Below are 16349 nucleotides of genomic sequence, written 5' to 3'. Positions count from 1 at the left end.
GGATTTTTAAAAGGAGTAGTTTTATTCAATTTCAAACTCTTTGAAACATAATTATCAATCCTAACTCCATTAGAATTTAAGAGAACTTTCTATAATATTTTAGAAGACTATAATAAATCCTAATATCTTTAGGAATTATAATTAATAATAGGCCCTCCTCTAAATCATTGGGCCGTAGGTAAAATCCAGTTTGAGCCCAGCACTAGTAGAAAATAAGTGATGGGAAGTGGTTCAAACCCCCTAATGGGAAGCAGTTCTGAACCGCATGCCCTTAGGGGGCTTGCCAATTGGTCTTTAAAATGGCAAGCGGTTCAGAACCGCTTGCCAATTGTAGTGAAAGGGCAACGGTTTTGGCGCCAAACCGCTGCCCACTAGGGTATTAAAAATAAAAAAAAAAAAAAAATTTTTTGGGTTTTTTTCAATTAAATTGATACATAATCAATCCAAATGTAAAAACATTAATATTTTTATTAATTAATTGTTATAATATTATTTATTTACACCACCAGCCACCACCCACAACAACAGCCACCAAACACCACCAGCCACCACCCACAACAACAACAGCCACCAGCCACCACCCCACACCACCAACAACAAAAAAAAAATTAAAATTTGTGATTTCCAACCACCAAACACCACCAGCCACCACCCACAACAACAACCACCACCAAACAACAGCCACCACAACACTAGTAGAAAATACGACCAGACCCCCACCCATGACCAGACCCCCACCTAAACCACAACCCCCACCCACCACGACCTTAACCCAAACCACAACCTCCACCCACCACGACCCTAACCCAAACCACAACAGCCACCACGACCCAAACCCAAACCACAACCCCCACCCACCACGACCCAAATCCAAACCACAACCCCCACCCACCACGACCCTAACCCAAACCACAACAGCCACCACGACCCTAACCCAAACCACAACCCCCGCCCACCACGACCACACCCTCACCCAAACAACGACTAGAAAACGCCGATTTGGACAAAAAAAATTCGACCTACCTTAAAAAACATACCATCTAACCACAACGACCAGAAAAAGCCGATTTGGGCTTGAAATTATGGTTTTAAAGGTCAAATTCGACCATAAAAACTCTAGATATAGGGTTTTCACGGTCGAATTTGACCTAAAAAACTTGAACACCAACACATGCACAAATTTGCTCGATCTTGTTCGAAATTTGCTCGATTTTACTTGGGGTTTTGTTCGATTTTGCTCGAAATTACCTGGTTTTGGTTCGAATATAAGGAGATGAGAAAGAAAAAAGAGAAAATGAAAGAGAAGAAAGGGGCGAATCAGGGAAGAGAAGAGGAGAGAGAGGAAAAACGGGAGTAAAAATGAAGGAGGATAGAGATGGAACTCGGCGGAAATGAAAGAGGAGAGAGAGAGCTGAGTAAAGAAAGATGAGAGAGAGAAATAAAAGAAAGGGAAGGTGAATTGTGCGCATTTAGGGTTTTTTTTTAAATGGCAAGCGGTTTGGGGTTGAACCGCTTGCCAATATATCTAAGGGCAAGCGGTTCAACCCCAAACCGCTTGTCATTATATATATTGGCAAGCGGTTCGCGCCAAAACCGCTTGCCATTTGGGGCTTCCCATCACTTATTTTCTACTAGTGCAGTTTAGTATTTTGGCCATAACTTCCTCATTATTCATCGGAATTGGGCTTATAATATATCGTTGGAAAGGTCTTTTCAAGCCCTATCCAACTAAACCATTATTGGACCCTTGTCATGGACCAAACTAAACTGGAATGCACGTTTTTCATAAATATGGTAAGAAAAGAAATATTTTCAAAAATAGAAAGAAGAGATATTTTATAAAAACATCCTCATCACTAGACTTTTCACACTTTCGCTTTGTTCAATAATCAAATGACATGAAAGGTATTCATCACTGGGTTTGCTTTTGGGGAGACACATTTGGGTGTCTACAACAGGCCTAATGCCATGGGGTGCACGACCTTCCCAGCCCTCTCCCCCACAAACCGGTGTTCTAGGCCTAAGGCCACAACAGGCGTATTACATGGCTGGTCTGCCTTCCTCTTCCTCGGGTTACGTGCCAACCAACATGGAGCAAGCTATGCATACAATGTCACTTGCCGACCCGAATTGTTATATGGATACCGGAGTTACATCTCATATGACGAACTCTGAAGGTAACTTATCGTCATATTTTCATTTAAGCAATAATAATAATAATAATAATAATAATAATAATAATAATAATAATAATAATAATAATAATAATAATAATAATAATAATAATACTATTGTTAGGGATGATAGAAAAGTTCCAATAAATGGTTATGGTCACAAATCCCTAAACCGAAACACACTTTAACTCAAAAATGTCCTACACGTGCCTAAACTTGTCAAAAATCTAATTTCTGTTAGAAAATTCACTATTGATAATCATGTATCAATTGAATTTGATCCTTTTGGGTTTTCTGTGAAGGACTTGCAGACGGGGAGCAAAATAGTGAGATGTAATAGCAGTGGCGATCTTTATCCCTTCTTCACAGATCGTCAAGTCATTTCCAATTCCATTCCATCAGCTTTTTCAGTTGTTTCTCCTAGTGTGTGGCATTCTCGTTTAGGTCATCCAGGAAATGAAATTCTTAGTTCTTTGCGTAGTAGTAATCTCATAAATTGTAATAAGGCTTCTAAGCACGTTTGTCATTCTTTTCCTTTGGGAAAATTAATGAAATTGCCTTTTTATTATGATTAAATGTCTCATACTACTATGCCCTTTATTTGATATTGTTCACAGTGATTTATGGACCTCTCCAATTTATAGCTCTCTTGGTCACAAATATTATGCTCTCTTTCTTGATAATTACACGAATTTTCTATGGACTTTTCCTATCTCTTCCAAGTCTCAGTTTTATGACTTATTTATTCGTGTTCGAACATATATTAAGACTCAATTTGAGAGGGAGATTAAGGCTTTCCAATGTGACAATGGAACAGAATTTACCAAAACTCCATTTCAAAAATTTTGTGAACAAAATGGCATGACTTTTTGCTTCTCTTGTCCATATACTTCTTCTCAAAATGGCAAGGCCGAAAAAAAATTAAAACGATTAATAATATTGTTCGAACTCTTCTAAGTCATGCTTCAATGCCGCCTTCTTTTTGGCATCATGCTCTTGAAATGGCTACCTATCTCAACAATATCTTACCGACAAAAATTCTAGACTATAATTCGCCCACTAAAATTCTATATCAAAAGCTTCCCGACTTCTATCATCTTAGGGTGTTTGGTTGTGTATGTTATCCCCTCTTTCTGTCCTCTAAAATTTACAAACTTCAAGCTCGAAGTAGTCCTTGTGTTTTTCTAGGATATCCATCTAATTATTGAGGGTATAAATGTTTTGATATGTCAAGTTGGTAAATTATTATAGCTAGACATGTATGGTTTGATGAGTCGTTTCTCCCTTTTCAAAAATTCATACTCCGAGCCTCATTCTTATGATTTTTTGGGTACTGAATCGAGCATACTTGACAACCTCACTTTGCGTTAAGCTATCCCTTAAACCGAGCAGCCCCCTCACCCCGAGCATCCCCCACAACCTGTCCCTACAGCTGCCACACAACATACTCCACGGGAAGACTGTGGTGTAGGAGCTCAGGCCACGGCCCACCCGTGGAGGCACTGCCAGCCTCTGCTGCTGCCACACAACAGACTCCACGGGTAGGATGCGGTGTAGGAGCATAGACCGCGACCACCCCCCCCCCCCCCCGCGGAGTCCCCTGCCCAACCCCACACAATAGCAGCCTTCTCCCCGCTGCTCCTATCCTGTGCCTGCCTCGTCCCCCTCTACTTAGCAGCGTTGTCTTAGCCCACCTCCTGCTAGCCCCGCCGGGTTGAACGCCGGCACTTGTGTTGTAACACCCCAATAATTCTCTCTTTAAATCTGTGAGGACCCTGAACAATATTCAAGAGAATTACTGGTATGCTACCGCCACGTGTTCAGACGTTAAGGCTTTATCAGAAAATAGCAGCAAAAAAACTAATTCAGTTATAAATGAGTTTCAAAACCAATAACCAAAACCAAATTAAATCTTACAACTTGGAACCATTAAGGCCCTTATTCAAAACCCCACGAAAGTAGTAAGTAAATAAAACCAGAGTTTAAATAAATTCAAACTTATGAAAAGAAATAAACTGCGAACAATAACCAACTCTCCACTCAAAATCCCACCATCTTGATGCAATTCCAAACTATGTAAACACCTGTGATGAGTCTGCTCCCCAATATTACAAGTGTAAAGATTGGATCGTCACAGGGTCATTGAAAGGCGAAGGCCATGACCAAAGAAAGGCACACACAAAAGCACGCAATCAGTAAAGCTGAGTACATACAAGCTGCGAAACATAATAAGAAATCCCTAGCATGCTACTAATAATCAATCATCACGCGTCATTAGTTTGTAGACTCGACACATTACATCAATATGACTCCATTAATTAATAATAGGTAAATCATTATTTTTATTTATTGGATTACGCTATAGACAATGTTGTCCAACCCATGCTCCATTTGGAACATTAATAAGAGAAAAACCCCATGCCTCCTTTCGGAAACATTAATAACATCCAATGACCACGGGCGTGACTCCGTGACCGTAGTTAGTATGAGATCTCACCTAACTCCTAGTTTTAAAAAATATTTGAAATAGGAGACTCGTAGATCAGACGGCCTTGAGAAAAGTGCACGGCTAATACCCCGTGTACCCCAACCCCTGATTGTCATTACTCCAGATGTGCACCAATCCAGAGTTTTATTGCTCATCCATCTTGCACTTTACGTGATTTACAAGTTTAGACTTGGTGCTGACTGTTGGGGTTTGGTGAGTTCGACTCACCGCGAAAACAAACCCAAAAACAAGACCGCACTCGCAATAAATAAAACCATAAACATAATTATATTAATCACAAGATTAAGATAAGCCAATTACCTTTGACGCGTGCTTGGCTCCAAAATGAGCTCTTACTTGAAAGCTTCAAGTCCCGCTCACACGGAGACCTCCAACGAAGTCCACCCGCACTAACAAAACTGACTAGGTCAAATGTCTTGGGGTTAGCAAGACCCGACCAATAAAACCCGAGTAATTATATTGAGTTCAAAGGTTTTCACTAATTGTGATGCCTTTTCCAACTCTTACACAAGAATCATTCCCAATGCCCATACTTGGATATTTATAGGAAATGATCGGAGTATCATTTACTCTCCCATCAATGTGGGATAGTATGATTTTTCCATTTTATTTTAAAGCTAAAATAAAATTAATAATCAAGTTAGTAATAAATCAATAAGTGGCAAGCTCATGTGAGTGGTTAGGTGAGGATCACTTGGAGAAGGGGGGGACCAAACTTGCTCCCCACTCCCTCTCCCATAACCGGCCACCTCACTCCACACACACTCAAGGACCACAAGCCACATGGCACCCACCCTTGGGCACCAAGGCAGCCAAGGTGGGTTGCCATGTGCTGCTGTCCGTGACAGCCACGTCCAGCAAGCCTAGCAGGCCCAGCACTCGCATGCGGGCTGCCAGGCGCTGCTGGCCACTAAGCCCAGCATGCTTGTGCGGGCTGCTGCTGGCCTTGTGCCTTGGCCAGCGCTGCTAGGCAGCAAGCAATGGCCTAGCCATGCTGCTGCTAGCTGTGGCGAGCTGGCGCGCCTAGCGTGCTAGCTGCTGCAGCTTGTTGCGGCATGGCTTGCTAGCCATTGCGCGCACAAGGCTGCACCTAGCATGCTAGCACGCACTAGGCAGCGCCTAGCCTTGCGAAGCTAGCATGGGTGCGCTAGCACGCACCAGCCAGCCTATGCTCGGCTTGGTGCGCATGCTAGCCACCATGCTAGGCCATACGCCCTTAGCACTCGGTTTGCTTGGGCATTCCGATGCTAGGGGTATTTCGGTCTTTTGTTGATTTATTACAATTTCTCGTCTCGTCTTTCACTATTTTTCGACTCGACTTCCGACGCTCGGTTTTGACAATCTAAGCTCGAATTTCCGACGTCTAAATAAATATTACTCGGTCGACTCATTAATTCCTTCCGAATTAATTCGTCGTTTCGGTTTGTTGAATGCTTGGGTGTGAACCGAAGGGTTCAGTCAAGATTAAGCTGTAATATTAATTATTCATTAATATTACTGATCGGAAGCGGCCTCCACCCAGGCATTCCGATCACTTGACCTCACTAAATATATTAGCTTTCTAATAATTCTGAACCCACTAACGGAATAGTACACTTGTTCGAAGGACACCATTCCTTTCACTGACTCATATGCATAACAATACAAACATTCCAATAACAATTCAATCAAGCAAGGCAAGTTTCCGATTTCAATTCTTGATTTATTAGTGACAAACAACATTTATTATTTAATCTTTTAACTACCTCGGTGTATAAACACCTTGAGTGCATAAGGCACCCCACAAACTTAACCTCGTCATATAAGACTTAAATTCTTCCTTTACTCATCCTGTTTGCATAATCATAAATGAGTAATAAATTAATCATTACACCAATCACATACCTTTGCCTCTAAGCACACCTTGCATAATTAGAGCACAAATAATACTTGCAATATAAAATAGTGCACGTCATACGAAATTCACAATGTATAACCAAACAATTTAACTCAGACATCCCTATACATGATACTAAGTTCTCGATCCGTCCTTAAACATGCACCTAAAAGCAAGGTTTCGTAACTTGTACGTACCTTGAATAAACGAATTGGTATGCCACTTTACTATCTAGAAATCACCTTCAATAAACTCCTCTCCTAAACCAAACAATAACATCTCAATCAATACCCAATCAATCAAATTTATAGCAATACTAATTTACTTTAAAACCTTCAAAATCTAAATCAAACAACACTTTAAAACCTTCCCTTTAGTTAAAATTAAAGGCTTATATATAGTTCTTTAAATTTTCTTCATAAAAACCTTAAAATATACTCTTATACATGAAATTACAGCAAATTTAAAGTTTAATAAAAATCTGAAAATTATTTAAAAACCCCTAATAATCTCTCTTTTTAATGGGTGATTAAACCCTCTTTATAAAACATCAAAAGTAGTACTTAGAAACTATTTCCAGCAATTAAAACTTCAATAAAAATATATTTTTATGCTTAATTAACTTTAAACATAATTAATTTTATTAATCAAACTCAAGGATAATATTTTAAGTATAAAAAAACTTTGTTAAAATCAAAAACTGTCCGAAAATCATATTTAGAGGCTGAATTTGGCCATAGAGGGTGGTACTTGTTACTAGAGGTGGTTATTGGACAGGGTAGTCCAATGATAATAGGGTCAGGGCCAAGCTTATAGGGCTTTTAATGGACAGGGCTATTAATGGACAGGGCTCTTATTGGGTAGGGTCAATATAGGGCTAACATGCTTTTCCACTTTAGTTGATAAAGAAAATACATAATGTAAAAATAATTGTATAGATTAATTTGTATTCATATGCATTGAATAATGGTTTTGTCCAATATTTATTTTTGGACACGCCTTGTTGAGGTCCGTGTAATCAACACACATGCGCCAGGTCCCATTCGGTTTCTTAAAAAGGACCACATTGGCCACCCAGTCGGGGAAATTACAAGGCCGAATGAACCTGGCGTCTAGCAGCTTTTTGACTTCGGCAGCTGCCGCCTGACTTCTTTCCTCGCCGTGGTTTCTTTTCTTTTGCCGGATGGGCTTCTTTTTAGGATCCACGGCGAGCTTGTGGACAGCAAGATCCGGGCTGACGCCTGACATCTCTTCCACTTCAAAGGCAAAAATGTCTTTGAATTCTTTCAGCAGAAGGTGCAAGTCTGCACCCAAAGTAGCATGAGAAACCGTCCCAACCTTTATAGTTCGTTCCGGACGGCTGTCATCCAGAACAAGATCAATGCTTTCACCAGCCGGTTGGGGACGGAGCTCATCTGACCGTTCACCGGCCAGTGATTGCTATTTTTTCTCTTTCTTCACCTCCACCAGCAGAGGTGCTTTTCTTTTCTTTCCGGCTGCTGGTGGGGCAGGAGCTGGGTCGGCATCCTTGACATTGTCAAGGTCTATGGGTTCCTGACCGCCTGGAGCCACGGTATCTCGTACGACTGAGAGATAACACTCTCGGGCCGTCTTCTGATCCCCATTCAGGGTACCCACAGTGCCGTCATCCCTCTCATACTTGATGAGCATGAGAGATGGGATGATTACTGCCTTGCTACGTTGAGAGTTGGCCGGCCAAGGATGATGTTGTAGGTCGTCAACTCCTCAACGACCAAGAATCTGACGACAATATGTCGTCCCTGGCCTTTCTCCCCCAGCCGGATGGGTAAGTCAATTCTACCGGCTGGGTAGACCATCCACCCCCAAAACCAACCAAGGGGTGGGTGACCGGATGCATGCTGCTGATATTGTATTTCAGCTTTTGCAGGCACCGAAGGCTGATGATGTCTGATGAGCTGCCGGTGTCTATAAGGATCCGTCCAACCAGCTGGTTGGCAACCTTACATTCAATGACCACCGGGTCATCATGAGGGCGGCGGACGCTGCCCCTATCCTTCTCAGTGATCAAGACGTCTGGGAAGGAAGAGCTGGCAGACGCCTGCTCATCATCTTCTTTGTCCATCTTTCGAAGATGACTCTTGGTGCCCCGGATGGTAGGGCCACCACATGAGAACCCGCCTGCTATAGTGTAGACCGGCTCCTTGTCGGTATCCGAACTACTAGCAGGCTGGGGGGTAGTCTTGGAGGACTGACCCTTGTTTTTCTTTTTTGCCCCGGCTGGGGACTTAGAAATATAGGACTTCAGCATCCCCTTGTCAGCCAGACGGTCCAATGTCCGTTGAAGCAGTCGTTGGTGTCATGGCCAACTTCCTCATGGTATTGACAAAATTTATTTTTGTTCCTGGATTGAATGGAACTTTTCATTGGGCTCAGCTTCTCTAGGGACAGTCGGTCCTTGATCTCCATGAGGATGGAGTTGCAGTCCTTGTTAAACTCGTACTTTGGGACGTACGGTTTAAATTCTTTCTTCTTCTTCTGGGACGGCTAGTCAGAGTCACCAACCGCCCAGACCTCTTTTCTCTTCTTGCTTTCCTCTTTCTTTTTAGCCGGCTGAGCAGATCGATTGTCTTTCTGCTTGTCAGACTTCTTAGAGTCCGACTGGCTTCCAGGTGAACAGAGGTCGGTAGCTTGAATGTAGCTTTCCGCCTCCCTCAGGGTCGCCTGCAGGGTGAAAGCCCCTTTTCTGACTAGGTCGAACTTAAAGGTCGACCCGTCTCTCAGACCTTTGAAAAAGTCTGTAAAAGCCACCTCATCAGACAGCCCCTGAATCTGAATTCTGATCAGGTTGAACCGCCTGACATATGAGCGCAACCCTTCTCTCTCTCCCTGCTTAACAGTGCTCAAATCAAGGCTTGTTTTCTTAGCAGGGATGTTCATTGAGAAGTTAGAAGCAAACAGGAAGGCAAGCTTCCTGAAGCTATCGATGGACCCGGCTGGCAGATTGCCAAACCATTGTTGGGAAATACCCTTCAATGTAGCCGGGAAGCATCGACACCAAGTGGCATCATCCAACCCCTGCAGATACATGAGATTGGTGTAATCCATGAGGTGGTCTTTCGGATTGGTGGTACCATCATAGGTACCAACCAACACGTTCTTAACCTTGGCCGGCTGGGCCGCCTCGGTTATCTCCCGGGTGAACGCAGAAGGCTGTTCACCCAGGCGTAGAAGACGAAGCTTCCAGTCCAATGGCTGGACATTTGGATATGCCATCTGACCCCCAAAGAAGGCCGGCAGCATGAAGTGAGGAGGATACTGACCGTAAGCCTGAGTAGGCACATACGGGACAGCTCCAATCATATGAGGACCAGAATGGACGGTATTACCGCCCGTCTGACTCTCATGCAAGGAGGGTGCACTCCCTGCATAAATGTTGTTGAAGCTGTCTGGAAAGTTCGATGTTAAAGCCGACTCAGACAGCGATTGGTTTCTCTTCCGGTTGATGATCTCCCGGGCATCAAGAGTTGCTTTTTTACTTCTCACCGGCTGCTGAGTCCGGCGAGTGTTGTTGGTATCCTTCCAGGAAGGAGAATCCTTGACCAATCAATGGTCCCGGCTGCCTTCTCCTTTGGATGAGGAGTGGGCTGCCGGTTTCTGACAGACTTCCCCTTCTCTGGAAGAGTCTTCTTCGCCGACTGACCTTTACTTGGGCCAGCCCGACTTTTGGTGATCAGCTCTTTAATTTCACCCTTGAAACTTGTCATGAATCTCATGAGTTCGTCTCGAGTGACAGGGGCTGATCCAGAGTTCCAGCCTGGGAGGCACCCCGCTCCAGAGTCTCTCTGGGCCGGACGCACTTGATTCTGAGAGAGTCGTCTTCGGCTGTAAAGGTTTCAATCTGAGGATCTTCATCCTCCTGGTCTGTAAAAACTTCTGGGTCATCGCCCAGATGGTTAGAGGGTGGTACAGACTCTTGAACCATCTTCGAGGTACTCTCCCCACAGACGGCGCCAAATGTTTTGGGTGTTTTTGTCCCTTGGGAGAGTTACAACACGAAGACTGATCCGCTGTGAGCTGTACCTGCAAAACAAACGGAGACACCGGTTGGGTGGTGCTCCGCCTCCGACGCACAAGTTAGTAACTTGAAACAGAATAGAGAGAACGAAAATTTAGGTGGGTATCTGCTTGGATTCCAAGCTCAAGTCTTTCTCTGATGTAAGAGAATAAGGGTGTAATAAATGATTGAATGTGTCCCCAAAATGGGGAAATATCTCCCTATTTATAGGGTCGTTGGAAAATGTGCCCCTACCTAGGTCACTTGACCTACATTCTGGTGGGATACGCCGTTTTACGGCGCTCTTAGGAGTTTGGGCCTTTGAAAGCCGCCAATTCAGAAACATATCTGAGGGCGCCAAGTGTCAAGAGGATGTTGAGCCACATGGGCCATCCCGAGCTTGACACGTGGCGACCTCTCATTGGTCCACGTGTCTAGGGTAAAAATGGAGGGAGGACTTAGGCCCTATTCTTCAGATTTGCTACTCTCTGCTCTATTGCTGAAATCTACTCTGTTCTGCCCTGCTCTACTCTTTATTCACTTGTCAATAATTAAATATCTTTATTGAATTATTTAGGTAAAAAACCCATATTACAACCTAATAGTTGACGATTGACACTAATTAATGCAGCAAACAATCAAGAATTACCTTTTAAAAATGAAAAATGTCATACATAACCTTAAGAGTATGTATTATTAGAAGCTAAAAGAGAAAAATATTATTGAAATATATTCATTAATTACTTAAAAAAAATATGATTAACGCTTATTTGTAACCCTAAGGGCTATATAGATTTACCTTTACAAAATTGATGTATTGCTTTAGGACCATAATAATAAATGGTATATTGAACGTAATTATTTATATATATATATATATGAATCACATAAAATGATTATATAAATTGAGTTCATTGAGTAAGATTTTGCTAACACTACTTTTGAAATGGATAATAATATCACGCATTGATCGCGGCCCTATCAACTTCTTTTTATAATTATTTTACTTTAGAGTGTTATATATACATTTTTTTTATTTTGTTAAGGATGATAATTGATTGAATTTGTAGACCTCAAAATACTAAAAACTTTTAATCTTTAGTTTTTCGATCCTTTAAGATAAAAAACAAAATTTAATGTATTGAGCAAAGAGTTTAGAGTTATATACAAGTATTGAAGTATATGATACAATGATAGTAATAGACCTAAATATTAAAACGATAAAATCAGAAGAGAAAAGAAAAGGGAGTCAAATTATGGGGTAATCATTCCAAATGAAAAAGGATGAGGATTAGCTTTCTCATAGCCTCATCATATGTGTCATCATGCACACCTTTGTGCTTTCTTTGCCAATTTCTTTCTTTCTCTCTCTTCCCACTTCTCATACTCCCTTCAACTTTAACTTTTCACCGCCATCCACAACACTATAATTATATTATTCTCAAATATGTCCGACCAAAAGCAAAGGGTAAAACCACCACATTGTGTGTTTTTGAAGTTTGTGTATTTTCTTAGCAAAAAAATAAAATAAAAAATTATGCTAGTAAGAAAGAGGCAGCTAATCCTCAAAAGCCTTCAATTTTAGTTTATAATTACATTACATATAACTGTTTAATTATTATTCATAAAAAAATATTTTCTTTAATTAATTAAACTATTATACCTATATCTTTCAGCATATATAACTAGGTGTAACCTTCTTTCCTAGTGTTAGTTTTCATCACTTAATCACATCTTTAATTTTCCACTTTACGTCTATATCATAGAGAAAGAAAGAAAGAGAGGAACTCAATCAATATTTCCATCATCTTTAGAAATTCAAATTTAAATCACAAATCAAATCTTTTTCATCCTTCTTTTAATTTTTGCTCCATTTTCAAGCTTCGTAACTAAGTTTTCTCTTATTTAATCCAAGCATCATAATTAATTTTAGCGAAAACCTTCCTAAAGAATGGCTGATCAAGAAGTAATTACAAATGGATTTCTACTAACACCCGTTATTGGATCAACTAATGATCCTATTGCTCCTAAGAAGAAGAGAAACTTACCAGGAAATCCAGGCAAGTTTATTTATTTTCTTGTTTTTATTTATTTATATTGGAATAATTCTTTCTTTTTAGTATAAAAGTTGATGATAAATCAACATTTTTTTTTGTAACTTTTGTTGTTCCACCTTTATGGTATAATGATGAAGGCTACCTAGGTGTATTCATAAATGATAAACTCATAATTACCTAATAATAATAATATTGATAATTATATATAATTATTATCTATCTTTTGCATCTTTTAGATCCAGAAGCAGAAGTAATAGCTTTATCACCAAAAACCCTAATGGCAACCAACAGATTCTTATGTGAAATATGTGGGAAAGGGTTTCAAAGGGATCAAAATCTACAACTTCATCGTCGAGGTCATAACTTACCATGGAAGCTCAAGCAAAGGACTAGCAAAGAGCCAAGGAAACGCGTCTATGTTTGCCCCGAAAAGACTTGTGTTCACCATCATCCCTCTCGAGCACTTGGTGACCTTACCGGCATTAAGAAGCATTTTTGTAGGAAGCATGGTGAGAAAAAATGGAAGTGTGAGAAGTGTAATAAGAAGTATGCTGTTCAGTCTGATTGTAAGGCTCATTCCAAAACTTGTGGAACTAGGGAATACAAGTGTGATTGTGGGACTATTTTCTCAAGGTATGTGTTAATTATTTCTTCATTCTAAGTAAATGAATTGAATTATTTTTTACTTAATTTCTTTTCTAGATCGTAGTATATATATGATGATAACCGCAAGTTATAATATTTAAAAGATTTCATTCATGCTGCATCTAAGTATTATGTACATAAAACACAATAATGTTCTTTTAAGAGCTACAATAAGCAGTGATGTAGACGTGATTAGATCTCGATTATATCAATATCAACTAGAGTATACTAAGCGAACTATCATAGCTGGCAGTCACTATTATAGCTTAAAATCTAATTATTTTAGAGTAAAACTGTATATACATGATATCTTCATGGTAATAAAAAGATCAAGTTTATTTTATGTAGTGTAGCACTAAGCATGATCTAAAGAAGAAAGTTTTTAAGGTGGAGATGTTTTAAGAAATGGAGAAAAGTGATGCTATATGACAGTAACATCTATCTGTATGTATGGGAGTAGTGGGGTATGAAGGTGGGGGTAGATATGGCAAGATGAGGACAAATATATAGTTACATGATTTTGTAGTACCATATCTATAATATGGTTTGTTGCATGATTGTCATGGTATATATTTTCATTGCATGGAGATTTGAGTCTCCTAAAATTATTGACCCTTCCTATAATTGTCTTTATTATGTTGCAATAGTAATTGGGTTAGAAACTTAAAATTGTTTCATTCTTGATCTAAACTTCTCAATAGCATCATGGGCCAAATATGAATATTGGTAAAAGAAGTATATAGTATGACCCCTCTATAATAATTGAGTGTTATGCAATATTTACGAAGTATTCTTTCGACTTTTAATAATATAATATAATAGATTTGTTTGATTGAATGTCAATTTCATAATTATTTGATTTAGTATAAAAATCATATATATTTCGTTGCTCATTCAAATTATTTTTACGTACTTATGCCGTTGTTTTTACATTATTCCTATCTATTGTTGTTTGAAAATGTGACTAAATATTACAACTTATGAATTACTATCTTATAATATAAGAAGCAAAAATCAAAATTTGATCTATTATTAGGGACATACATCTTAGGTTTGAAATATTAATATTGAACTTTAGTCACGTCACTCTCGCTATGTTACCGTAAGTGTAACTTATCACATAATTTGAAGTCCCATTATTGGTAATAGTGAAATCCAATGCAGTTTACTCAAGATTTTGACCATGCCTTTTCTTTTTACCAACTCTCAAGACATAATACAATACAATATTCTAATAATCTAGGTTGGTCTAAGATCCAGTAGATTAATTAATCAAACAAAATCGTTGCAAAATATCTTAGATTAATTAATCAAACAAAATCGTTGCAAAATATCTCTATATATTTTAGAATACTTAACTTTCATATGTAATTAACTAATCACTTATTATTGTCCCTTTATTTAAGCAGGAGGGATAGCTTCATTACGCATAGGGCCTTTTGTGACGCCTTAGCAGAAGAAACAGCAAGAATGAACGCAGCAAGCACCCATTTCAACCTTAATGCCGCGGTAGCAACAAACAATAACCTCAACTACCATCATATGATGGGCTCTAATATCGGACCTGCAGTCGCCATGGCACAACATTTTTCTTCCATTTTTAGGCCTCTTTCATCATCAACTAAAGATGAAATCGCGCTTGATCAACATCAAAAGCAAAGGGGTGGAGTATTTCCCTTGTGGTTAGGTAACCAATTGGCTCAACCTGGTGGAGGGTATGATTCAATTCAAAACTCTACTAATAATATACCCATACAAGCCCATAATTTACAACACCTTAGCTCCACTATCAACTCCTTAAATCCCCATAATACCCCTCTAGGGGTCTTGGGTTCGAATTCTCACCAACCTGAAGATAATAATTACCATCAATTAAATTGGGTATTTGGAAGTAAAATATCTAATAACAATAATAATAATCCACAAAATAACAAAAATAATGATGAAGATTTAGGTGTATTAACCAATGAAATTACTTCAACTACAACTAATACTACTACATCAGTTCCTTCATTATATAGCACTCATCATCAAACATCCCCAAACAATTCTTCCCACATTATGTCAGCCACAGCATTACTACAAAAAGCTGCTCAAATAGGCTCTACTTCTTCTACCAATACAAATGATGCATTTTTCCATGGAAACTTTGGCTTAGTGAAGGAAAATACTAATGAAATAGATCACGACAACTTCAACCGGAGAGGTTCGGTTTTTGGTATTTCTAACTCAACCACCACCAATGCTGGGAGCGATGTCGAGGGTTCGGTCGATGATCTCTCTACCATGACAACCATATACACTCCTAACCCCGCCAAGCGTCAGAAGTTGATCAATGATCATGTAGACAGTCATACCCAAAGAGGTGTTGGTGTAGGAAGTGGAGGGCAAACTAGGGATTTCTTAGGTGTCGGTTCGCAACCGGCGGCCGTATGCCAGCAGCCGCCTTCCATCAACGGCTGGTTTAAAGCTTGAGAAGACAAAGGATGATGAAGATAATGGTTGAAGGGTTAGTTGTATCCTAAAGGAGTTTCTTTAGGGTGAAGGAAAGAGGTGTTTTGTTAAGTTAAAAGATTTAACTAGTTTATGGGTTGCCTAAAAAGTTTGATGATAATTTGCTGGAAAATTTTAGCTTAAAGGAAGATCCATGCATATTCTCTTGAACCCTCAAAGCTGCACCTATTAAGAAAATGGATGCTTTTTTTTTATTTTTATTTTTTAATATATAATTTATTTTTATTAGGATAATAATGGTTTAGTGGTGGGGAAAAAGCAAATTATTCTTCCTTTACATCACTATTATTATAAGAAATGTTTCAATACTCTCAACCTATTGTGGGTGGTCTTTTCAGATTAAAAAGTGCACCTCTAAGTGGACTAAAAAGGCTCTACCGTGTAACTTGCATTGTTCATCCAGGTGTCCATATGCTTAATCCTCCCCTGCACTTAGAACTACTAATCTTTGAGTTTCAAGCCTTATTAGTTCACCTTGTTTTTGCTTATTTGATTTGATATTTGATCTGATATGATCTAATTATTTGATTTAACTAAA

General features: G+C 39.5%; 1 protein-coding gene across 1 annotated transcript; it reads left to right on the top strand.

Moving 5' to 3' along the window:
* Positions 1-12318: 12318 nt before the first annotated feature.
* LOC110684076 (zinc finger protein NUTCRACKER-like) lies at positions 12319-16130 on the top strand. Its single transcript, XM_021860478.1, has 3 exons — positions 12319-12655; positions 12889-13285; positions 14707-16130. Exons 1-3 carry the CDS (start codon positions 12547-12549, stop codon positions 15770-15772), a joined length of 1572 nt encoding a protein of 523 aa, XP_021716170.1. The 5' UTR covers positions 12319-12546; the 3' UTR covers positions 15773-16130.
* Positions 16131-16349: the final 219 nt, after the last annotated feature.

The sequence above is a fragment of the Chenopodium quinoa genome, unplaced genomic scaffold (assembly GCF_001683475.1).
Source record: "Chenopodium quinoa cultivar QQ74 unplaced genomic scaffold, ASM168347v1, whole genome shotgun sequence".
NCBI lineage: Eukaryota > Viridiplantae > Streptophyta > Magnoliopsida > Caryophyllales > Amaranthaceae > Chenopodium > Chenopodium quinoa.
Note: the sequence above shows the minus strand (reverse complement) of the source record. Positions and strands in the feature narration are given on the sequence as shown.

Coding starts and splice junctions, on each gene's coding strand:
- LOC110684076 (XM_021860478.1), top strand. CDS start 12,547: ATGGCTGATCAAGAAGTAATTACAAATGGATTTCTACTAACACCCGTT. Junction 12,656..12,888: donor AAACTTACCAGGAAATCCAG/GCAAGTTTATTT, acceptor TGCATCTTTTAG/ATCCAGAAGCAGAAGTAATA. Junction 13,286..14,706: donor TGTGGGACTATTTTCTCAAG/GTATGTGTTAAT, acceptor TTATTTAAGCAG/GAGGGATAGCTTCATTACGC.